This window comes from Amblyomma mixtum, chromosome 8 (assembly GCF_055824585.1).
Source record: "Amblyomma mixtum isolate Tamu chromosome 8, ASM5582458v1, whole genome shotgun sequence".
NCBI classification, from domain to species: Eukaryota; Metazoa; Arthropoda; class Arachnida; order Ixodida; family Ixodidae; genus Amblyomma; species Amblyomma mixtum.
Window position 1 is genome coordinate 13,036,484 of NC_143019.1, and position 25,228 is coordinate 13,061,711.

At 46.0% G+C, this 25,228-nt stretch overlaps 4 protein-coding genes across 8 annotated transcripts in view; 1 reads left to right on the plus strand and 3 right to left on the minus strand.

Moving 5' to 3' along the window:
• The window catches only part of LOC149331377 (equilibrative nucleoside transporter 2-like), a 105,768-nt gene extending 96,864 nt beyond the window's left edge, over positions 1-8,904 (plus strand). For all 4 annotated transcript variants that reach the window (XM_089556498.1, XM_089556497.1, XM_089556499.1 and 1 more), the window contains 5 exons: positions 196-272; positions 1,008-1,122; positions 4,033-4,118; positions 6,422-6,621; positions 8,140-8,904. In XM_089556498.1, the coding sequence (XP_089412624.1) occupies positions 196-272; positions 1,008-1,122; positions 4,033-4,118; positions 6,422-6,621; positions 8,140-8,251 (590 nt within the window). In that variant the 3' untranslated portion in view covers positions 8,252-8,904. The remainder of the gene's footprint in view (positions 1-195; positions 273-1,007; positions 1,123-4,032; positions 4,119-6,421; positions 6,622-8,139) is intronic.
• A 163-nt stretch (positions 8,905-9,067) lies between these two features.
• LOC149331378 (mitochondrial import receptor subunit TOM20 homolog) lies at positions 9,068-17,588 on the minus strand. The gene is made up of 5 exons (XM_089556500.1): positions 17,331-17,588; positions 17,045-17,097; positions 16,898-16,979; positions 14,450-14,592; positions 9,068-11,483 (listed from the first exon to the last, which is right to left on the minus strand). Exons 1-5 carry the CDS (start codon positions 17,470-17,472, stop codon positions 11,430-11,432), a joined length of 474 nt encoding a protein of 157 aa, XP_089412626.1. The 5' UTR covers positions 17,473-17,588; the 3' UTR covers positions 9,068-11,429.
• A 575-nt stretch (positions 17,589-18,163) lies between these two features.
• LOC149331379 (histone H2A-like) lies at positions 18,164-18,973 on the minus strand. Its single transcript, XM_089556501.1, has one exon. It carries the CDS (start codon positions 18,888-18,890, stop codon positions 18,471-18,473), a length of 420 nt encoding a protein of 139 aa, XP_089412627.1. The 5' UTR covers positions 18,891-18,973; the 3' UTR covers positions 18,164-18,470.
• Positions 18,974-20,511: 1,538 nt separating this feature from the next.
• On the minus strand, positions 20,512-25,175 carry LOC149331380 (uncharacterized). 2 transcript variants are annotated; one of them, XM_089556502.1, is made up of 2 exons: positions 25,018-25,175; positions 20,512-24,056 (listed from the first exon to the last, which is right to left on the minus strand). In XM_089556502.1, the coding sequence occupies exon 2, from the start codon at positions 23,916-23,918 to the stop codon at positions 22,407-22,409; it is 1,512 nt and encodes a 503-aa protein (XP_089412628.1). In that variant the 5' UTR covers positions 23,919-24,056; positions 25,018-25,175; the 3' UTR covers positions 20,512-22,406. The 2 variants fall into 2 exon arrangements, with proteins under 2 accessions (XP_089412628.1, XP_089412629.1); XM_089556503.1 differs by lacking the exon at positions 25,018-25,175 and adding an exon at positions 24,511-24,708.
• Between the last annotated feature and the right edge of the window lie 53 nt (positions 25,176-25,228).

Here is a 25,228-nt window from a genome sequence, read left to right on the forward strand (position 1 = left end):
CTATGCATGCTGTTCAGTTTGTTTTTTTTTGTCTGTACTCTGCTCCTTCCACTTTATCCAGTAGGAAGGGGATGCACTCCATTGTCAAGGGAATTATAGGTTTCTTGGGTGCACCCCTAACATCACACATGATGTTGAAATAAAGATATTTGTATTAGAGTCCCAACTATACGTTGATGCCTGCCTTTCTTGCAGTTACATACAAGAGCCTTGAAAAGGTGCCACTGGATGCGCAAAGTGGCAAAGCAACACCATGGCAAATCTTCCAGGGGGTGAGTGTCAAAAAGCAGCGCTTTGGAGAACTGCCGCGGAACATGAAATGGCACACAGCTCAAGTTAGTGTTTCATGTCTGCCTCTATTTGGCAGCTTTAGGAACAGCCTTGGCAACCTTCACAGCAGCGAACCATTAAAGGACTATAGACACCTAATTTTACTGTGCGTTTTCTTCAGTCAAATGATGCATTAGACATTAAAATACATGGATTACCGAGAGGTATTTGCCTACAACCACTAAATAATTAATAATAGAATTTCTTCTCTCATCCTGTTTTGGTGTCATCGACCAAACGATGACTATGACATCAAGTTGATGTTTCGGTCACGAGATCCACTAGAAAAACTGCAATTTAATCGCTGATACGTAGTTTCAATTCACTACGACATTTAATCCAGCCTCTTCCAAGATCTGAAATGACAGAAATGACCTGTCAGCAATTGTATAGCCGTGTTTATGCCTCGTGCGACCTAAGCACCAACTACATGTCACAGTCACTGTTCGACTGATGAAACCGAAACCGAAACAGCGTAAAGAAGAAACTGAATTCTAAATAATTCAGCGGTCGCAGATAATAAAGAGCTTGCCAAGAATTTTTTTCTAACAGATATGCCTTACGAAGGGAACCTTTTGGCTGCTGTATTGCTGCTGTGTTCAAATAAGATGCTGCACGTAACAAAGGACAGACTACCGAGGCCGGCTTTGCATCAAAGCTACAAATTTTTTTTGCAGGGTTGGATGTACTTCGTATCCATTGTACTCATATTCTGGGTGACGCTGTCAATCTTCCCAGCAATCATGGTCCTGGTTGTGTCGACAAATGCGAGCAGTGGAGCTGCTATAGCAAGTAAGCATGCCCTTTAGGAGCTGAAAACACTATGGTACACTCCATCCCCCATTACTGCTATCTGTAGAGGAGCGTTGGAAATGAAATACTCTGATCAAATTAAACAATAATATTTGAAAAAGAAACCGGCTTCAAATATTTAACATTTCCTGCTCTCCAAAAGCAAGAGCAAGAGCTGTAATTAGGGTCAAAAGCAGAAACAAATCTGCTTTACATCCCCCAGAACACTGACTGCCAACAGAGTTCTATATTTCACCACAGCCTTCATAGCACTGCAAATGACTTGTGAGTATAAGAACACCCAGATGACCAGGATACAAATGAGCGAAAGAAAAAAAGTTACCAACCACATTTTATTTTTACTACAACAGGTAGCATAACTATATTCAAGATTCGCACGTAAATAAAATGTTTCTTGGTAAGCAATTTAAATTCAGTTTGAAAATATGATGTTTGATATCTTAGAAGTCCATTCCCAGGCAAATATTTAAACACAAATTGTGGCCGAACGGCTTGAAGCATTTAATTTAGCAAGGTGCTGTCATACAGATCCGAGCTCAATACCTGCTTTAGCTGTTGTTTTTGCATTACATTAGCAAATGGCTTATCAACTTCGCACGAAACAACTGATTGCCCTGATGGCTTTCCTGAATAATGCCCATTGAACAGCTTTTCACTTTAATTACTATTACAGGAACGGAGTGTCTAGCGTTCCGTCCAGACGGAATATTTACTGCAGCCAGAGTTCCGTCCATACAATAGACAGTTTTAGCTTCACGTACGTAGAAGCTTCACGTAAGTAGAGCGCTTACGGGTCACCAGTGCGCATGCGCAGAACGTGAAGTGTCTCAGTGGGTCACACGGACGTACGTGAGATTCGGATCTTTGCGTTGCGCCCTTCACGTTGCTTGCTTGCGTGCGTGGCGTTGGCAAGATGGCGGCGCCCTGCCCGCCCGCTTCACAACGATAACAGCTTCGTCGCTATTCCCTCGACGTGGTATCGTGCTGTAAACTGCTGTATTTGCCTTCAGTTGGTCTATCCTTGCTCTCACATGAAGTTTTAGGTGAGCACTAGCTTTTGTTTTCCAGATAGAAGTCAGTTTCAGCAGCTCCCTAAGCCTGACGGAGAAGCGTTTGTGGTCGTCATAGCAATGAGTGTGCCGACGGTCTCGCGAGACCACGCGAAACTCAAAACCTCGCGGGATATCGCGAGACCCTCGGCACGGTCAGCGGGAAAAGCAAAAAGGTGCACGTTTTGGCTCCATACGCGCACGTCGTCAACATGAGTGGGACACCAGCGCGCCTTCGCTTCTCGAAAAGCGATGATTTAATTATGCTGCGGGACGTGAAGGAATGCAACCCCTTTGAAGATAACATGCAACATACAGTTCAGTGGACTGAAATTGCTCAGTCAGAAGAAAGGGGGAAAGTATTTACCGCCCGCACTGTGGCTTGGCCTGGCTCCGCTCCAAGCAGCTCGACTAAATAAAATTAGTTTTCTTTATCTGTACTAGATGGCGCGGCACAACATGCTAGTGCATTTTTTAGGTTCTATGGCAGATATACACAGTTTGCGCCCCGTACGTGTAGCTAAAACTGTACGAAGCGACACGAGCGTACGCTCACGTTTACGTGCGTGAAGGTTCTACGTACGTAAAACTAGAACTGTCTAATGTCCGTATTGTCCATACTATACAAAATGGGTGATTTCTGCCCACATAAAGCATTTATTTGCCTCTGGAATAACCAGTTGACAAAGCTGCATTCAGATGTTCTCTCTATGCATTTATACGGCACCAAAATATCTGTCCGCATATTGCGTTTAGTTACATCCTCGAAGGTATAACTTCCGTGCATGCATGCAGGATCGGGAAAATGACACTGTTAGAAGCAGAGTGCAGGAACTCTTCGCGAAGTGATGTGAAGCCCTGTCGCTATTTGCGCTGCACGATGACGTAGCGCGAAAAAGACTAAGACGTACACAAACGGTCAACAAGCATTATGCAAACGCACCAACAAACCCAAGCCAAAGCTCGTTCTGTTGCCATTTCTCACTGACTGCTTGGAAAATAAAATGATGCGACAGAATATCCTGTCACACATTAGGGGGAATAGGATTGCCACTTTTTTAAATGGACATGCAAAAGTCTGCAAGCAAGCTGGTTTCCCAATCCCTAACGCCAGCTTTAATTCCGTCTTGACATAACTCATGTGGCAGATAATGCTGGACAGAACTGTATGGTGTCAGATACAGTTCTGTCTGGACGGAACCCCATCGCTACATGCAGTTCCGTCTGGACGGAACTTTAGCGCGAATTGTAGTTCCGTCTAGACGGAACTCTAGCGCAAATTGTAGTTCCGTCTGGACGGAACTCTAGCCACAGCCTTACAAGAAATCGTTTTTTTTTTTTGTTGAGCTATCCATGTTTATATTAATAGTCATATGCAGTGTTTAAGAGGTTATACCCTTCCCTTGGTTTTTAAGAGCCCCTTTCCGAGCAATATTAGTGAATCAATGAAACACTGTAATTGTATTAAGTCTAGTGCCACTGCTACATTATTTATACTCATGACAGCTGAAACTGAAGTGGCCCATCGTTTAATGCCCACTAAATTATGGCCAAGTTCATCAAACTTTTATTTATTTCCAATTGTAAACAGCATTACTGTGCTATTCACAGGCAATGACCAGCACCTCCAGTGACTAGTTTTGAACTGGCTCAAAACGACAACAAACCTTATACAGAAATGCAATTATCTTTCACATGTCAGACAACTCTGAAATCCTGGCCTTCCGGTTGTAGTGTTCAGCAATTTGATTTATACACCGAGTCAGCAATTCGATCTGAAAACTGCAGATTACTTGTATAAGCGCAAACACTAATGAAGTGACAATCGCCTTTGTTCCAGACAAATTCTTCCTCCCAGTCACTGGGTTCCTGGTGTTCAATGTAGGTGACCTGGTGGGTCGGATTATTTCCAGCTACCTTCCACTGGTGAGACACACAGCAATATTTCTGCCCTCACTACTTTCTGGCTAGATAACATCATGACCCATATTTTACCCGCGATCCCCAGGGTGGCACAAACATGCACTGCCAAAAAGAATAAGACAAAAGAAAAAGCACAGCCAATCATATGACAATAAGGGAGTAATTACTCATTGTCACCTACCCAAGTGCAACCGTACAGCTGTGAAGGACAGCTTCCATAGAAACTTCACAGTTAACAAAACATTTGTCCTGGCCTGGGGGTTTGAACCCAGGACCACCACCACAATGGGATGGTTAGCATACGGTAGGGCAAGAGCTAATCAATCAACAACTTGAAAAGGGAACAATGTTGGTCCAGTGTTTTAGGAAAATCCCCCAAGGTGGAGTTGATTTGTAACAAGGGAGTAATTACTCAGTAGCTTTTCTTTGTAATAAGGGAGTAATTCCCCTAAACATTTGACCAACACTGTTCCCACTTCGAGTTATTGATCAATTCGCTCTCGCCCTACCATAAGCTTGCCGTCCCGGTTAGCTCAATTGGTAGAGCGACTGCTCCGGTGAAGCGGTGGTCCCGGGTTCGAACCCCAGACCAGTACGAATTTTTCTTTAACTACGAAGTTTCTGAGAAAGCTGTATAGCTTTCCTTTGTAGCCGTAAGGCTGCGCTCGGGTGGATGTCAATGAGTAATTACTCCCTTATTACAAATCTCCTCCACCTTGGGGGATTCCCCTAAACATTTGACCAACCTAGCTTTTCTTTGTAGCCGTACAGTAGCACTTGGGTGGACGGCAATAATTAATCACACTAAAAAAAATTAAATCTTCTGATCTTGCTAATGGTTAATAGAGTTTTTGCACCAAAGCAACCCTATCGACTCTAAGGACTCTGAAGCATGCGGTTGTAGATTAATATCAACTGCATGGGGCTTTTCAAATTGCGTTCAAAATATCAGTAGAGGAAACTCAGGAGGTATAGGACAAAAAGGTAAAGTGGGACACTTGAATTCAGTCATCCATGACTAGATTCGACAAGATGACAAACTGCTCAGTACATGGCACTAGAATACTGGCAGCCGTTTCAAATGGACAGACATGACTGGTGCGCGAAATGTTTTCTGGGAAATAATTTGATTTTGGCACTGAAAAGTAAATGTCTGTCATGAGCTTTGCTTGTTGAGCTCAAGTCAAAACCAGCCAACGAAAGTAAGCAGTAAGTAAGTATACTCAATAATAAGAAATAGGCTCTATCAATGTGCTTCATGTCAATGGGATTTTATGCGTGCCTGCAAATGTGCTGACGGGACACAACACTGTGTTGTGCACAATGCAGTTGGGAGGAGTGATACATTGCCCCATGCAGTGTCTAGGTGTCACATGACTTCTTGTGGCCGCAGTTGAAAGTATGGATGATTTTCTAGCAACTACAAAGTTCATGAAAAAAAAGAAAACAGAAGCGGAAACACCTACTCTAAGTTGCAGGAAGATGTCAGTACCATACTGAACACAAGCATCATGCTCTTGTTACTACAACCAGAAAAAAATTCATAGGAGCAAAACAAGGCTTTACAAAACTTCAGTGCCTGTAATAAACGCTGGCAAAATATTTGCGTATTGTTATTTCAAATCAAAAATTTGTTTGTGGAAAATAATTTTTTAGGTACACTTCTCTTGTTAGGCCACCGTATGTTTTATATGTTGTGGAGGTTGCCTAACTCACATTTATACTGCTGTAGCTTTTCCATACATGCCGAATCCAGGAAAATAAAAATCCTTTAATTAAAATCTGTCCCACTCTCCCCTACATGACCGTAACCTTGTGGCCTGGAGCCAAATGACTTCAGTTACTATGGTATTCTAAGCTCTTGAATGAGGGAATAAATGCGATGTCGAAAAACCACCACTGTGTCTCAGTGGTTACGGCGCTCGGCTACTGACCCAAAGATGCGGGTTTGATCCCGGCCGCAGCGGTCGCATTTCGATGGAGGCAAATTGCTAGAGGTCCGTGTATTGTTCGATATCAGCACACGCTAATAAACCCCACGCGGTCGAAAGTATACGGAGCCCTCCACTATGGTGTCCCTCATAGCCTGAGTCACTTTGGGTTATTAAACCTCATAAACCTAACATAAATGCGACGTCGACACTGAGTGCAGTACCAACTGCACCCGTCATCTCATCCCAGTTTCTCCAGACATACCAGGAATCTCGCGTCAAGAACATGAAAAGCTGTCCTTGCATCATAATGCCGGGTTAGCCGTTTTACCAATGTCATTTTTCTCTCTTTCAACCATCTTCTCCCAATTGCAGCGAGCAACGTGGAGGAAGACGATCCTCGCCCTCTGTATTGCCAGGGTCGTGTTCATCCCCCTGTTCCTGCTTTGCAACGCCTACCCCCGCTACAACCTTCCGGTAGTGTTCGAGAGCGACACAGCCTTCATCATCCTCATGGTGCTCTTCTCCGTATCCAATGGCTACCTCGTCACACCGGCTCTCACACATGCCTCCAAGTAAGTGCTGCCTAACAGCAGAAATAGCTAATCTAGGCTCTGTGGACTACTACGTGGCAAAGCTCAACGGCTGGCACCATGGGTCACAGAAGAGTTTCAAACTCTGCTAAACGTTCCATCCTACTCGTAAAACTTCTAAACTTGAGTACCTTCAGAAGGCAACAAGCAGTAACTGTGCCCTGTGTGAGCATTTGCTTGAAACTTCCGAGTAATTGAACCATTAGTTGATGCGGAATTAAAGTGAATGTTTCAAGTCGAGGATGGCTAACTGAACCATTAGTTGATGTGGAATTAAAGTGAATGTTTTAAGTCGAGGATGGCGAATCTCCGCCTTCTGAAGAGAGTGGGTTAAAGAGGTGCGGATTTTAAAGCAAATTTGGCTTTCTTCAATCAAATCTAACAGAATTTTTGCACAGATTTCATCAGTACAAACATTTTCACGGCTGGGCAGTCAGTTCGAGCAATAAAATCAGTAACGATTTCCTGCCGATTTTCTATAACAAGAACAGCTGCCCCCCCCCCCCCCCCCAACCCAAAAAACTAAGTCACATGGACACATCACAACCACATACAACAGGCTGGCCTCTATGTACTCATGTACTCATGTGTATGCACGTACCAGCACTTTGGTTAAAGAAAAATTCTCGTGCCAAGGAACCATTGTCGGAACTTAAAGCAAGAAACTGGCTTTAGCATGCATCTCTATAGTGATGGCAGTCTTCCTCATCAAAGGTCGCCAGCCTAAACCCTCAGCCTTACAACCTGCAAAAATGAGGGTCTCCAAACTTCACACGGCTTTGGAATTGTAATAGTATTGGCTGCCTCTCAAGCCTCCAGGCTTGTACACAACATTGAGACCAACCAAAACATAATGTCGCTCCACCCACCAAACATGGCTGCACATGATGCAATGCCTAGAACAGCGCTTTTGGTCATTCCAGAAAGTCGCCTAACCAGTTCCAAAGACTCTGCATCATGAGTTAGTGAACACATTACATGGTTGTTCTGCGCAACTATGTCAATTTTGTCCCTAGAGCTGAGAATGAACAAGAGGTATTGCCTCAACAACAGAAGTAAAAGGTGTAATCGTGACTGTCTTCATCACCAAAGGATTTTAATGGAAAAGCAAAATGAAGCCGACTTTGCATGTACAAGTGTACTGCTCTTTTTGACCAAGTACTTGTGAATAGCTGAGCTCACTTAATGGCTACTTTCAAGGTTTCACATTGAATATTGAGCCCTCCAGTATTTTTGTCCACTGCTAGTTGCAGTACGATTACAGATTGACTACGCCAAGCCCTGTACTTTTCTACTGACACAAACGAAAAAACAAACCAAAGCTTTGCTGGATAAAGTCTAGCTGCTTAAAGCAAACAAAAACACAGAAGTTTGGTGCTAATGTAATCATATTTCCAGTTGAAATTTCGTAAATTTCATTATAGATCACTTCAGTAGACAAAATTTGGCTATTCATAAGGCAGAGGACTTAATTCTACTGCTTTCTTCTTCTTTTTCAAGGTCAACGTCAACAGAGAACCAGGAAATGGCTGGCTCCATGGCTGCAGTGTTTCTAGGACTTGGGCTCCTTTTAGGATCTGTGTCTTCCTACGGAACTGTGAAGCTCCTCTAAGCATGCCTCTCGCTACGCAAAGCAGAGGCCAAAGACATTTCCCCTGTGCCACCGACTTCCCAGTGCAACGCGACAACGCCCTAAGTCTGGATTGCAGTCTCCACTGGAACATTCACCTAAATATGCAGATGCCTGTGCGCGATCTTGCAGCTCAAGACACGTCAAGTGATGTGCGACGATCACGACGCAACACAAAGAATGGCAACAGGTGCACAAGCGTAACTGAAAACCTGGTTCAGTACAAACGAGCAACATCTTACTGGTCCTATCACAATGAGTTTGCATGACACACAGTCAGCCACACAAACTGAGGTTGACACCTGCTAGAAATACCGGCACAGGCAAATTTGCCCTGCTGAGCCCACAAAGCCCATACGCTGCCTTGCTGGCTGTTTTCACAGGCCTCTCATCATGGCACAGACTGGCAGCTTATACATCATCATGGGGTGATAGCACATGTAAAGCACGCTGAAATGCTATGCAGCTAGAACCCAAAAGATTTCACCTCTGACACGGCCATACAAAGCGGTCTCGAAGCAGGGTGTGCCACGACATAAGGCACAGTGCATTATCAAATGTTTGACCCTGGTTTTATTTTGGCTGCATGCTTACAATCGGTGTTGTAAATAAAACAATTTGTATGTACGCACAAACCATTGCATTCTCTGTCACAGCCAACATGCCTACTGCTCCCACAGAGGGCAGTGCAATCTGCTGCAAAGAAACTATGGAACGGTCGACTGGAGCTGTGTTTACCTGCGTGCCACGTTAGGTCACGTTTACGCAGCTGTTGTGCGCCCAGCAACATAGTGCATGCTCTGTGGAACTGTTTATTCCATGACACATGCAACAACAACAGGCTGAGCATGTGACAGAAGAAAAAATAGAGGTCACTTTGGTATTTTGTCTTTCAAGAAACGATGTCATACTGCAACAAAACAAACCCTCACTAAATAAACGCTACACAGACTCGAGAAACCGCGCTGTCAACAGAAGATGACGGAAAGGAAGAGCAGAACATCCCCAGCATGTATTGCAACTAGTATAGAGAGTAACATCAACAGCCAACATCATCATGTAGGCAGAGATAGTCTTAGCATCTGCAATGTTTAAAGGATTCCTTTTGCCAATGACACCAATTCAGGCTGACAGACATAGTCGCAGCCAGCCACGGTAAAGGCTAGCCGTGTGTGTACAAATGTCGCTGCTCGGAAGCTCTTCCACTAACACAGCAGCGGAGCGTTATAAAATCCCAAACACAAAATGGCACGAGCAATGTTGCTTTAGCACAAACAGATGAGCTTTTGCACATGATGTGCCCTTTCGAAAAACAACTTGGGCATGAAATGTGCAGAACAACATGTGCAAAAAAATGTCTGCCTGCCTGTAGGCATCACTCACTTTGTTCATGTCTATACACACATTTTCGCCCTAAGCAAAAGTATCCAATTGGATACACTTGGCTCAACTACTATTTGTGCAAAGTGGAAACCACTTTCCTTCCCAGCCTGAAAATTATACTGTGTACTACTAACTTAAGGGGGGACGAGGGTCTTAAAACTGACCTTTTTATTTGTGGCTAGAATCTCATGAAATTTTGCACACATATGCATTTTTCTCTTCTGATTCCAAAAATGTAGGCATAATTGAGCTGATGGTCATAGATCAAAAGTTATCTTAAATTCTAGAGTGTAATTAGGTCATTTCTTACGCAGCTTTAATGAACTTTCTCATAGCATTTTGTTTCTTTTAATTGCATGAATTGATAGCCAGTGAATTCCCATACCCCATGACATTCTTACTTTTTTCGTTTAGGCCATGTATAAATAGCAATTTACAATTAGCTTAACGAGCTGCAGTATTAAATACTGCGACCTTTTACTCTCGACATAGTATATCAGGATGACATGCTTTTAGAGAAAAGCGAAGAATGTCAACGGGTATGGGAACTCTCTGGCTATCAATTCATGTAAACAAAAGCAACAAAATGCAATGAGAAAGTTCATTAAAGCTGCGTAAGAAATTACCTAATTACATTCTACACTTTGTAAGATTTAAGAGCACCAGCTCAATTATGATTACATATTTGGAACCAGAAGAGAAAAATGCATCTGTGTGCAAAATTTCATGAGATTCTAGCCATAAATAAAAAAGTTAGTTTTAAGACCCTCGTCCCCCCTTAAAAACAAGAAAAAAGGCAGGTCTTGTGTAAAGCTTTTCACCATGCTTCTTTACTCAGGGCAGGCTTGATATGCAAAGAAAAAAGCGATTTTATTGCAGTATATTGCAGTATAATATCCAATCATAATTCTGGTAAGCACTTTCTTAACTTTCTTCATGCTGATTCTCACCCCGACACTAGCAGTATTTGTGCACACACAGGTCAATGGGGAGTGAAAGCACAGAGGACGCCAATGACTGAAAACAGGCTCCAGACTGATGACTGACCGCCTTCATGGTTGGCGTGCGCCTTTTCTAATGCAACTTTCCCCGTTATGTGGTTGGGAGAATGAGCACATATTCTGTGCATTCCTGCAAAGACTAATGCAATGACCAGCCCACACCCACCCTCTGGTCAAAGTGATGTGGTGTGACAACACCCCTGGAAGCTGGTCCCGAAACACCACAGCGCTTCAGGTTACTTCAACCGGGGTTCAAATCTACGTTAAGTCAACAGATGCGATTCTATAGCACTGATTCGAAATATTTAATTCCTCGGTTAACAAACAACACACCTGTCACTGCACTTATATCTTCTTGATTTTTTGTTTCCAGTTTCCTGGCTATATATTTAAAAAAAAAAAAACGCCAAACAGCATTGCTCAATGTAACAATCAGTAGCCGAGTCGTATTTACTCATAACAGGCAAGCTGCGCAAAATTAAAAAGACTGCAGAGGATGGATGTAATGAAATACGACTCGTCAAAACAGAATGCGCAAGGAAAAGCAATGCTGAAGACGCAAAGGGATCCCCTGCATTCCGACTAAAAACAGTGGACACGTCTGGGCTAAATGCACGTCAGTGCCAAACAATTTTGCAGGCCGGTGTGGCATCCAACCTGCTAATCCAAGTCACTAGCACTCGATAACAACAAAAAAAATGTTGCAGAACAAAAGGTACGAGGAGCAACAGTCAGTCGATGCAGGCAGGGTCTGTGAGCTTCAACGTTGCTGACACTTACTCAACGTCGTCCTCAACCAGCGGGGGGCCTCCAGCGCTGTCTGCCAAGCGCTGCAGCACGAAAAGGTGGCACAGAATGAGCGAGACGCAACAGAGCAGGACAGCAATGCACTAGGGCAAGAGTTTTCAATCTTTAAAAGCCTTGAAGGAAGCCTGAATGGCTTTCAAAGAAATGCTCAAGAACCCCGTGTGTCTTGACTTCCATTCCTTTCTGCCTATCTAAAATTCATGCAAAGATTAGCATAGAGATGCATGGCTCCTCAAGGAATGCTCAAAATCAGTAATGGCTAGCTGAATCAGGAAAGTAAAGCAATTACAGTACGATCAGTCTCAAAAGCAAGTAGGCAAAGGAAATGGGGGGGTTCAGGCAAGCATGGATTAAGGTGCTCCGGGAACTAAAAGAGCAATCCAAGGAACTAAAGGGTTGCGCAGAGCTCCCGTCTGAGAACCTCTGGTCTACACCAACTTCGAGCTCACAAGCTGATGCATCTCACAATCGTGTGCTAACCAAAAGGATAATAACACAAGGCTAACACTAGTAGTCTAAAATGACTGTCTATAATGAGAGGTTTTAATGCGATGCTGAGGCTAGGGCAGCACATCTAACTGCAGGTGGCAATGACAAAGCAATCAGCTGCACAACGAAGCCTTTCGCCACAACTGTGCAGAAGGGCTTCTCATGACACACATCAAAGATGCACTGGAGTACAAGTGCTAAAGTTACATTAAGAGGATTTCAAACTGGGCTAGTTGGTAGTTAACATGGTCAAACATCATTGCGCTTTTGAAAAAGACTTGGGACAACACAGGGACAACATGTCGTCCCTGTGTTGTCCCAAGTTTTTTTCAAAAGCGCAATTATGTTTGACCATGCTAAAGTTACACATTGTATCTTGCTTCTCAGAAAGGCTTACAATGCTTCTAATTTAAAAATAAGAAATCCTCATGACACTGTCTTCAGGCTGTCACCCAACTTGGTGTCTTGGATTACAGTGTACACAAAATGAAAGCCCAATTTAGCCCCTTTGTATGGTAGCTGATGCTAAATATATGCACTGCCCTTTGCTCTTTCAGATACTGGAGCTTATGATATATGCAGCACAGCAGCAACTCGACAGCATTTTAAACTGACAAATAAGACCAATGTTCGTGCATGGTACAACAATGCCTGGAAACAGGCAACTCATAAAGAAACAGCCAACTGTGAAATGTTCTGTGTGGCTAACAGCCAAGCATCCCCAGCCTTGGGATGCAAACTTTGGTGGTTCTCGCACTGAAATGTAGAAAAAGCATCCCTGCTATTATGTAATTACCTCACATTAGCAAAATCATCAGCAACAAATGGTGTAGTACACTACAAAGGCAGCTCACAGTTTCTAATGAAAGTCTTCATTAGCCAGCAAGTGGATAAGCTGAACCATTTTCCTCCCAAATGCAAGGGATACATGGGCGTGTTTACATCTGAAATTCTGCTGAATACTACCTGGCATTACAACTTAAATGCTAATACTCCAAATTTCCATCTTTCACCCCGTGCATAGCAAAGTGCTATTGATCGGGGCCGATCCTCAAGATGCATGCATGGTCTACGGCATGGTCTTCATTGCCTTTTTCATATTACAGGTGGGGAGGATAGGAAATACTCAACATTACTGCAGGGGCATACTCAGTAGGACCAAAGGCAGGTAAAAGACATTTGCTACATTTACTCGCGTAATGAACCCACTCGCATAGCAAGCCCACCCATCACTTCTGTCAAAGAATTCCCCTTTTTTTTTAACCTAACTAGCACATGACCATAAGGGTCAGTGCTTAGCATGTTTGCTTTATCTCGCCACAATTGGCCAGCACTGTCAGCAGTCACAAAATTGTCAGATCGCGCTCTTATACAGCAAACACCCATTCAAGCGAATGATGCTAAACACCGGTGACACAAACATGGGCAGTTACACATAGACACAACTTGCCAACCACGTGCTTTTGTTGATGGGTGGACGGATGGACACATGATGCGAAATTTAGACCCTTACAAAAAGACCTGTTGAACCTTTTTTTACTTCTCTGCGTTATGAATCCCATTGATGTCAACTTTTCTGGGAAAAAACAGTGATTTCATTATGTCAGTATAAATTCTGGGGGGCACTTTGTTGACCTAAAGTGTGGTGAGGCAAAAGCCTTAAGCGCGGTGTTGCTGCTTGTGTCACTGATGTGTGGTTAAGATGTTAAGCTCCGTCTCTAAGAGTGGAATGCGACAGCGTCTTGCAACGCTGCCGGGGAGTCCATAGAATGGCATCGCCTGTTCGATTGTACGCCTTGCTCGTCGGTAAATTGGTTTTTGAGGAAAGGAAATGTATCTGTCTCGCATATCTGGATGGACACCTAAACCTCGCTGTAACTAAGGGAATGGAGGAAGATGGGAGTGAACGAAGAACCCATATTGACTAGGCGCGCCTTTGTTCATTCCAAACCATCGAGCTGGCATAGCGGAGTGGTTAGCATGTTCGTTTCGCACTCCGGAGACCGGAGTTCGATTCCTGAACTCGACCAATTTACTACTCGGTTTTATTTATTTATCTGACCTGACTAGAAGGGTTAATTAGGCTAATTGGGTAATTAAGCAATTAACTAAACTCAGTCCCACTTACTTGGAGCATCACTATATCCCTTTAATTGGTTGCATGGTTACTAGCCAAAGTACAATTGGCCCCGTTTGAAATTCGCGCACTGTGACGTCACGACCGTTTTGACAAAAGTGTTGAAGAGCGTGACATTTCTGTCGACAACTCCTGCTTACAACGATGAGGCATTAAAGGCTTCCGCCTTAATACTATGATATAGGCAACAACAGAAATCAGATCGGACATTCTGAAATAACTGAAACATGAGCCACCGAGATGAACTTGACAATGCTAACAGGCTTGGTTCAAATAACAACACAGGATAATTGGAGCACTGTAAGCAAGTAAGATCTCGTTCAACTGTTGTAGTGAGCAGAGCAAAGAGCAGAGATTTCGCACCTGTGAGACCACGGGCAGGCGCTGCAGGAGCAGGTGGAACACCTGTGGGGGCAGGGTCTGCTGCAGCACCTGCAGCAGCTGCTGGGGCTGGCCGCACACAGCCACAGCACTGCTCAGGTGCTCCACACCATTCTCAATGTCACCTGCGGAGGGAGCACAGGCAAGAAACTGAAGGCAACAACATCGCACTCCATGTTCTCCCTTGTCGAGCAACAAAAATCCTTTTTGAACTTTCTAATCACGTGTAGAGACATACTTCAAAAGTTACACTGTGAGGTGGCATTGTTTGCCACACCTGTCATGTGTTACAATAAGAGAAAAATGCAGCCTCATTTCAGAGGTCACTAGCTGAAAAAAAAGGAAGCGCAAAATCATATGAAGTAAAATGAAATGGGTACAAAGAGACTGCAGTGACTGACAAAGCTTCGCTTGGATGTCTTTGTTGCACAGCGATTGCTCCGCTGGAGAAAGTACAGCTCACCAAACATTGCACAGCTTCCAATTCAAAACAAGTTAGAAGAGGTACAATCGTGTGAGGTGCAGGCTACTTCGAGATCCTCACTTTGCACTAAGTCTGTTCATGAAGACATTATTGCATTCTGGCGTTACTAAAATGAAGTGCACCTGTGGCACTGTGAAAAGCAGCTCAATAAGATAACACCTCGGCGTAGAAGTCCAAGTTTCGTCAGTAAACAACGCAGGCTCCTTGCTGTAGGCTACCAGGCAGCTAGTATTCAATGCACCAGCAGTAAAGAAAGAACATGATTTCTTGGAATCGCATACTCAAACCTAGCAAATGGATACTTATGGAAGAATAAGCTATTTTTTTCACTTATGACAATTATTAGCGTCGCATCACTAATACCCTCCTCTGCTTTGTCTGCAGGAACTTTTCTCAGCAGGATCTTGTGAAAGCATGTGAAATAATATAGTGAAAGTCTTGGGTTGTCAGGCCACCCCTGAATTAAGCAATATTCATAAAGATCCAAGAACTACAATATAATAACATGGCACAATGGCACCAATCTCGGTGGGGCTCTCTGTATACTTAAACACAGGCACAGTAATGTATCACGCAAACCAAAACATAAGACAAATGTTAAGGTACTTAGCCTCATGATGCAACTACTGCATCATAACAATCAATACGGTGATAATTTCCTGCATTCAGATTGTCTGCTGTGCAAAGACGCTATTTCTGATAAAGGTGTTCCAAGTTACGTGACATAATACACAACCAAGTACATTCTTGGTTACTGTGGCTTTGAAAACACTGTGCAGAAATACTGCGCCACAAAGAAAAGGTGCAAAAAGCAGTCAATTTTTCACATCCAGTAATGACATGTTTTTGCAATCAGTGGTTCCCCCTGCCTATCTCAAAATTGCCATAACACTTCACTGGTGCAAGAGACAACATGCCTTATCATTTAATATTCAGGCAAGCAGAAGCCATCACTTATTGGTGCCGGCAGATGTCTGTAGGGTAATGTATCGGTGAGCTACCTCCACACAAGGAAGAAACAACCAATACACAGACACACACACAACAGTAATCACAGAGAGGAGATAAGTCTTGCCTCTCAAGATATCTCCAAAGAAGCACACAATGCCCAGGTGGCACTACCCAATGGCCCAAGAGCATTAGTCAGATAGGAGGCAAGAACCGTGATACTGCATTACTGGAGCCTTTTGGCATGTTTTGCAACTATGAGCACAAAACAACTATGGACTTAAGTTTATACACGGTACAAGCCGAGAATGCTAGGACTCTGGATTCAACATTCAACATCCTGCATTCAACAGCTGGGTAGCACAGTAGTCTTAGTACCACTAGCCTTCCCGAATCCTTCACCTCGTACAAGCAGCCACTGTGGAAACGGTTGCCTCCTCTCCAGCTTGTTACTATTACAGATTATTTACGAAACATTACGTGGGAGTTATGAGCACATAGTTCACAGGGCCTCTCGTAACTGTCACAAAAGCAGCCAAATCAGAGGGCGAGACTGTCAACAACAGAGCAGTGTTAACACACTTCTGTCTTGCCCGAAATCATTTCACAGGCTCAAACAAGCACACTGAGAGCAACCTACGAAAACAAACAGATCAGGTCACATGCAGTAATACTGCTTCAGGAAGAAAAATGTAATTGGAACAGCATTTATAGACTAAATGTAAGGTACAGGCACAAGGAGCTGTTCTCTTATGGTCACAATCTAGTGCCAGGCACGAAGACAAGATATGGCTAAGGACTGAAAAGCGTCAAGCCTGCTGACAAAGTTCTAACCATGTTCCATAACGCTGTAATTCAACGCAAACCCTAACCACAAACCATTAATCGTACGTCAGCTGGGGCAGAATTCACAGCTAGCCATGTTATAACTTGAAACCGCACCGTCGCGACATACACATAAGCGTTCAAGTGAAAGGAGCATTCGAAGAGTGTTTTACCTTGCGCCAGTAGTTCTTCGCCCATCTGGACCTCGTGGATGAAGAACTTTTGCACGGCGTCATAGTCCTTCAGGTCCGGGAGCTGCGCACATGATCCATCGTCACGGGACTTGCCGAGAAAGACGACACCACACCAACATTCCTTACCTTCCCGGTGCCCCTGCGTGCTTGTTCCTTCTGTTCCTGTGCCTTGGCACGCCCTGAAAGGCAGTAACTAAATTAACAAGCTAGCTTTGTGCACTGTCAGCCTCGGTTACTGCAATCGGTGCAAATGTCTTCCCACGTGGGATCCCCGCTCTCGTCGGCGGAGACGTTTTAAATCGTTAACGTAACAGAACTTGCGCTTTACGGCCACACAGGAAGAGTACACGGTGTAAGAACGACAAGTCGCGAACAACACAGCAGCATGACGCCGTTTTGGGAAGCAACTCACGTTCCCTCAGCTTCTGCTTGAAGAGTGGATCACTTCGGCGCTTGCGGTCGAAATAGATACAGTACCCTAAGAAAAGGGTGCCACAAACTCCGGCAGCTACACTAAGCGCTGTTTTGGACACCATGACGCTCATTTCAACCATCAGGAGGAATTTTTGAACTTTCAGAACGTGTTAAACCGATCTACTTTCCCCGACGGACTGCAGCGCCCGCTCCCCAAGTAACCTCCGGCGCACGCCCGCACGCCTTGTAGAAGCCCTCTAGTGTTGAAAAATGTCACATACGTGACGATTGCAACGATACGCACAGCTGGTCTGACGGTTCAAAACGAGTGCCGCGCAATCATCTGAGATACTGAAATACAGACAAGAGGGCGGACCGCTGCACAACCGTGCTACGAATGACGGGTTTCGTTAACGAAGGTTCCTCTAGAATGGCGCAAGCTAAAAATATTCAAATCACGTAAAAATGGCGCGAACGTTTAGCAAGCAGCAGCCATTTTGATTTTTTACCGGGAAATTTTTCGGTCAAGCTAAAGCAATTTTCGCGACACTTCAGTACAATACCAACTACCCAGCCACCTAACCACGCTTAATCGAATCGGTGGTCAGAAAACGTTTGCTACTAGCAGCAGTTACGCCGAATTGCAGTATTTGGTTACATTTAAAATCATTCAAAGTATTTGCGGAATCTGAATGACAGCCGGCAGCTGAAACCGAAGCAGGCAGCAACCTTAGCTCTGTGCGGTCCAGCGCGCAAAGATACACCTTCATGCATTTCACCGCGGAGTTCAACGACACTTCCAGCAGTGGGAAGCAAAAAGATACACAAAAATAGCAGTTGAAGATGTTTATTTTCAGTCATCCATGACGCGCCAGTTTGACAACTTCCACGAGGATCCGCGTGAAAATAAAGTCTTGACAATGGACAGGAGCAATGATTCACGACGAAAGGGGGAAATCGGCGATTGTACAGTGACTACTGGCTGAAGAAAAAAAAATTGTTCGGGCTCTAGGCCTAACGTCAGAGCAAAATGACTGCTAATCATGAACATGAAATGAACAATGCGCGACAAGGAAAACGGGCCGCTAAGCAGCCGGCAAGTTTAGTGAGGAAATGCGACTAAAAACTGAGAAAGTCCTCAGAACTCCTGGCTGGAGCCGCCTTTCTTGCCGGGCTTGCCGCCTGTGCTGGTCTGGCCGGTCTTCTTCGGCAGGAGCACAGCCTGGATGTTTGGCAGGACACCGCCTTGCGAGATGGTGACGCCGGACAGCAGCTTGTTAAGCTCCTCATCGTTGCGGATGGCGAGCTGCAGGTGGCGGGGGATGATGCGGGTCTTCTTGTTGTCGCGGGCCGCGTTTCCCGCCAACTCGAGCACTTCGGCGGCCAGGTACTCGAGGACGGCGGCGAGGTAGACGGGGGCGCCGGCTCCGACTCGCTCGCTGTAGTTGCCCTTGCGCAGCAGTCGATGGATGCGGCCCACTGGGAACTGAAGACCGGCCCGTGAAGAACGAGACTTTCCCTTCGCCTTGGCCTTTCCGCCCTTGCCGCGACCAGACATGGTTTTCTTCTAGGACGCCTAACGCACACAACACAGTGAAAAGTGGGGAGAGAATGGTGCCGAAACCCCGCGAAAGCTATTTATAGGGCGGCAAAGTTGTGTCACAGTTGCCAGACGGAAGTAAGAGGTGCGCTCGCAGCGAACTGCCGACACCGTGGCGACTTCTGAAAATCTGTAAGTAAATTTTTTTGCTAAATTTTTCTGTGCACTACCTGCGTCAGAAAAGTGGTACCGAAAACAACACCGCTAAAAAGGGAGTTAGGAACAGAACAGCCAACGGCAAAGTGGGCAAAAATTCCGACGGTCCCAACCACTTTCGGTTTTGCCAAGTGATTTTAACGTTTTGCCACGATTTTGCTGGAAGAGGTCCGTTGTCAAAGATGTCGTTACCCTTGACTGTAGTGATAGGATAGCTACATCTGTGGTTTTGAAGCTTAAGCTAGGACACGGTCCATATCAAAGAGCGTTGGCCTTCAGATTCCAGCACACCTCAGAAGGCCAGTCAAGCTGGCACTCGTTTCGTGGGCTCAGGAAGTCGCCCCCACCTAGGGGCCACATTAAATCCCAACATTCTGTGGCAATAAACTTGTTTTTCTCTCTCTCTCTGCCTTCGCTTTGTAGCTCCTGACCGCGTAGCCGTCGCAAGTTGTCCCGGTCGGACGCGTATTGCTACCCGGACAGCCAGTGGCAGTGAGCACAAAGCCATCGCGACCGCGACTGCTGACTTCGTGGCTAGAACATCGAACGAGCGAGACTATAACGATACTCCATACGCTCCCGGGAAGAGCATCGATGAGTCTGGCTGAAGAAAGAAGTATATTCACGGCATATGGACACCTTTGCTAGTAATTGACTGAACAACTTCTGTGCGCCGAAATATAGCTCAACTGCGTCAGCAAAGCTGTACCGAAAACAACACCGCTAAGAATCATCAGAGCCAGATGGATGGTGGTGCCACGGCCGCTCAATGGAGAGCGCACTACCAAGTGCGCCTCCATTGAGCGGCCGTGGTGGTGCGCTGAAGCTCAAGGTCCGGGCTTCTTAGCAGGATAGGATAAGATAAACTTTTAATGTCGAACAGAAGCCGGGTAATTTCACTCTATCCCATCATGCGATCCCTGTCTGTGAAGACCACGTTGCTCGGGTGCGCCCGGAGAAAAAAAGCCTCGGGCGAACTCATGGGGAACGTGGGAGCAGGGTCTCCGAGGCTTCTCTGCTATCAATATTTTTGCCCGCCCCGGGAGCATTTGGGCACTCCCAGATTTTGTTAGTGAACAGTGCTCACCACTCCAAACACTGCCAATCAGCACCAACTTTCTTCTAGGCATGCCTCATACACAGGAAAACACTTGTAGATTTAATTCTTCCTACTACATTCCCACTGGGATACTGTGCTCTGGAAACACCTCACATAATCAGGTTTCTTTTTTCTGCCGACCACGAAAGTTTTAGCAGAGTTTTCTTTTGTATGGTCAAAAAATGGAGGATGCAAACCATAACTGTTCCAAAACTTTTTATCAGCTTTAGAGCAGCATTACAATACACTTTCTAAGTTGACCCCAATGTAACTATCCATGTTTTTGGTAGCATGTGTATTTTTTTTCAAGTATTAAAAACACTCTGCAGTGCTTTCAACTTTATTTTGCACACTGAATCATGAACAACCAACAGACGTGAGCAGTGATAATAAACGCGGAGACTGATAGGACACTAAAGACATTACTTACACTATATACAGCGGGTAAAAACAGTTCAAATACAGAGCATAATGTACAAGACAGACCGGGACAATAAATAACAAGAGCTTACACATAAAACACATTTTTTCCTACCCGATAAGACATGGAAGTGTAAGTTCAATAGCATTTCGTTTTCCTACACGTTACATGTAGCTGTAACAGTTGAAAACGATTTTTATCTTGCTTCCATAGTTGTATCCAATATCAAAACCAGTTTTTGTACTCAGTGAACACTCCATTCACTGCTGCAGCGTTGGCAGAACTGTTGGCATGAGTCAATAATAAAACCTAATAAAACTACTCCAAGATGCTGCACATTCTTCCCTTTGTTCATGTTGCTGCACGTGCCACAAATTAGACACCAGGATTTTTTTTTTTTTCATCTCTAAGGGGCCAGTAAACCTGTCATCCAGATCCAGCAAACACCACGTGGGACTGCTTGAAAGTGCCCGGATAAAACCTCGGACCGTAAGCATGTTGCCAACAATGCTGTCCGACACACAACGCTAGACACCATGGACAGTCATGAGCAGAGTGAGGCATGCTAACTCTCTTGCCCCAATTTGTATTACATCTGAAGTTACAGGTCAAAACATCAGAGAGGCTTGAGCAAAGGTGGTACTATCTCAGGATTCGTACTGACAAAACTCCGCAGTACACCACCTGCTTTAGTACCAGCAGGCCTGTCAAATGGAATCCACTCTGAAAACAAGCATTTCACTTTAAAATTAATGGGCTTTATCTTGCCATACCTGCACACATCAACCAATACTCTGTTTACTCACTACAGTGAAAAAAACATTACCATAAACTCAGGAGCTAAAAAGCAAGACAAGAGTGAAATAAATTTAACTGACATTCAATACACAGTCCAATTCCCAAGTGCGTGTTGCTCAAAGAAATAAGAGTTTGCAATACTAACCTACTGCTAAACCAACAAAAAAGTTGGAACAAAAAACAAGAATATAATACATATGTTAATTCATCTCTATTAAACAAAAATTACCATGTTGACCTATAAAAGAACTTGTAGACACTACCCAGTCAAATAAAAACAATCAATCACAAAGCACATAATAACACAGGTAAAACCATTCAAGTGCACATGGAACAGCTGATAATAAAGCTTCATTTTTCGCTATGCAGGTACTCGGCAAAGCATTAAAAAAAAAAAACACGGCTAAAATACATTCGTTCATCCGTATGATTCTTGCAGAGAGTCATGATCAGTGTTTCGCTGTAACACAAGTCAGAAGATTGACAGAGACGGGCGATTCAAGTCACTAGATGAGATAGCACGTGTTGTTCTGAAGCTCTTTTCACCGAATGCAGCGCTACTCGCGCCCCATTACCGTAACTCTACAGAGGCTCAGAAAAGTTGTTGCATGCTGCGAAAAGCACAGCATCAACAGATCTTTGAAGAACAGCACTGTAGCACCAGTCTTGCCATTCGTGGAAGTAAATGTTCAACAACTGCATGTTCACTTCTCAGCAGTCACTATATTACTGTAGGATGTTCACTGAATGAAAAGCAGCCTCCCAACCAGTGGCAATTACAGTTGACCTGACCTAACTTGCATAATGTATGGACATCTTGTTCAGACGCTCGGCATCAACAAATGCCACGCAGAGAAACTTCACTACGACGCAATAAAAATGTGAGCTTTGCATTTGCCAATGCTAATTCTGCACCACACACCGAGGAGGCCACCGATAAGCTCCTGAAACTATCCATGTGAATAAGCTGGGGCCTAGAGGGCACAGGGCCCTCTGTGTGTCACGGTCTTCCACCTGCATCCGGGCCGCCATGACACCCGCTCAGAGTGGACGCACCAAGCAGGCCATACCCTCTGCTGACACCGGGTCCAAAGCCGACGTCCACCGCTGTTCCGCCATCTTCGATCTGGCGCACCCGCACCCGCTGCTTGTAGTGGTACTCCCGCAGGTAGCTCTTGAGGCTTCGCGGCAGCGGAAGCTTCGCGGCCCCGTCGTACGCGATGCACGAGCAGATGACGGCTCGCGCCAGGTGCTGCAGGGGAAAGACGAAAGTCCGGTGCAGGGGGCGCGTCAGCATGGGCTCGAAGTACATGCAGCACGAGGGGTCCTTGTAGTGCTCGACCAGGCCACACACTGTGCGCGACGAGAACACCCCGGGGTCGTGCGAGTCGAAGCTGAACCGGTGATTCCACTGCTCCACTCGCGCGTGGAGAGACCGGCCGTACCGGCGGAAGCTGACGGAGAATAGATACTCTTCCTGAGCGGAGTCCCTGAGGAGGAACGTCCCTTCCGGCTTGTTCTCGAGCAGGCGTTCGGCCTCGTACCGGTCCATCTTTCCCCAGTAGAAGCTGCAGGAGGTGATGCCGAGCAGGTCAGGCACGAGGCAGTGCATGTAGTCGACCTGCGTGTGCACCTGCGGGGCCACGTCCCAGATCCGGCTGAGCACCTCCCACGGGACCGAGAGGCCCTCGGGGGGCCCCTGGCCCGCAGACAGGCTGAGCTGATTGCGTAGGGCGAGGGCCAGCTCTGGAAGCTGCTGCTGAACGGGCTGCTGCTGGTGAGGTGACTGGCTCTGCGAAGCCTGAGCCCTGGGCCGCTCCGAGGGGTTCGACGTCTCGCTCGCTTCACTGGAGGAGGAGGGCCGAGACCCGTCGGCACGGAAGCCCGGGGGTGGGTCGACGCCTTCTTCGATCTCCCGAGCCCGCTCTTTGCGTGCCCGCTCGTCCCAGTCGTCCATCTGGTATTCATCGCCACGAAATTTCCCGTCAGCCGCGCCACCGCAAGCGGCAGAACCCGCCGAGGTCGGCCCCTTCTTGTCACCGCGAGAAGGTTGCGTGACTTTAAAGACAACTTTCGGGCCGAGCGTGTGCTCTTCGGTGCGACGGTAGCCAGTGCATATGCATATGGGACAGCCCGTAGGAGGATCAGCGGCAACCGGGTCAGTCGCAGATGACGTGCGGCGAGACCTGCAGCCGAGCTTGAAACCCCACGTGCCTTTTCTCGGCTTGGAACTGGCGCAGTCTCGGGTCGGCTGTTGTTCTTTGGGTGGCATCGGCGAAGCGGTCGCACTCGTCGACGCCCCAGTCGTCGAGGCAGCGGCGTTGTTCTTGCGACGCCTTCCGAAAGTCAGGGTTCTTAGCTTCTGGCGAACGCCAGGCGTCTTCTCCTCCGTCTGCGTGGCTGCCGATGACGACGACCCTTCGCCGCTATCGCCAGACGTTCCGCTCGGCTGACCGGCGTCCGGAGACTGGCGGCCTCCGGCGTCCGTCGGGTCCGTGTCCGAGCTCGACATGTCGTTCCTGCCGGGCGCACCGTGATGGAGTCTCTCCTGAATGCGCGCCTAACAGCGCAGCATGGCTAGCGGCCAAAGAAACCCGACGCCGAGCCGGAGAACGCGAGTATCGTCGATCTTGCCGATCGCGGCCGTCATCTGAAACGGAAACGACGTCATACGGCAAGTGAGAACAGGACGCTCGATGGAAATCGGCACGAGGCGCAATCATGCTTACGTAGAACAGACACCCTGAAACTATCATACGCGATAACAGCGTTGGGTGAACATGCCGCGGCATCTTCGACGAAACGTGCACAAAACGGGCAATCGCGGTGAAACGGAGTTCCCAGTGACGCACTCTTAACGCAAGCGCACCAAGACTGCACAGAACTGAATCCGCAATAAATTTACACACCTCCGCTGTATACGCCCCTTTAACGCGAAGAAGACTTGAAAAACGCAGCCCCAACAATGAAGAAACGGCAGGGGTGCAAACGTCGAACGGCAGCCGTTTACAACATGATGATACACGCCATGCGAGTCACAGCGCCTCCCATTCAGGAATCACGGAGCGGAATAAAAACCGCAACAAAAGCAAAACCAAACATACGCGTAACGAGGCTTAGCAGACACCAGCTGCAGTTCGCCAGGAACGGGCGGAACGAAGGCGCCACGAAAGATGACCGCACCCTTTCATAGTCATCTCGACATGCTGATACGCGTTTCCGGACACGCCACACGATAAGAAGTGTAAGAAGCCACCGAGCCACCCCTTGTATACGTAGAACACAGCCTACCCTCGCGACCTACACAACTTCCTGAAGCGAAGATCGATAGCACAACGCAAGCGTACTGCTACGAGCAACTCGCCTCTGATGGGAAACTAAGAAACTAGGTCACGCGTGTAGTGTGAAATGCATTGAGCTTTGCTAGTCACCCAACACTTGCAGGTTAAGACTTCCAATTTTACTAAATAAAACGACTTCTTTCCTCCAAAGGCAGCTTTCATTTTTCCTCTTTAGCTACAGCGACTGCTTCGTGTCCCAAAACACGGAGCTCAACGCGAAAGCATGGGCTCAAGAAACACGAGGCGACGTTCAAAAGGTTCCGTACTTACGTTGAAACAATCGATGATTGCTTCATGGGCCACGATATGGCAAACAGTAGCGAATAAATGAGAAACTCAACCATGCGCTGCGAAAAATGGTCACACAGGAAATGACTTCTCCATTTTCTGTTTTGTGGTTTTGGCTGTGACGTCACAGCAAACTTATTTCGCTCATGGATTAACCAAAGTGGTACTAATAGAGAAATAGCAGTGCAATACG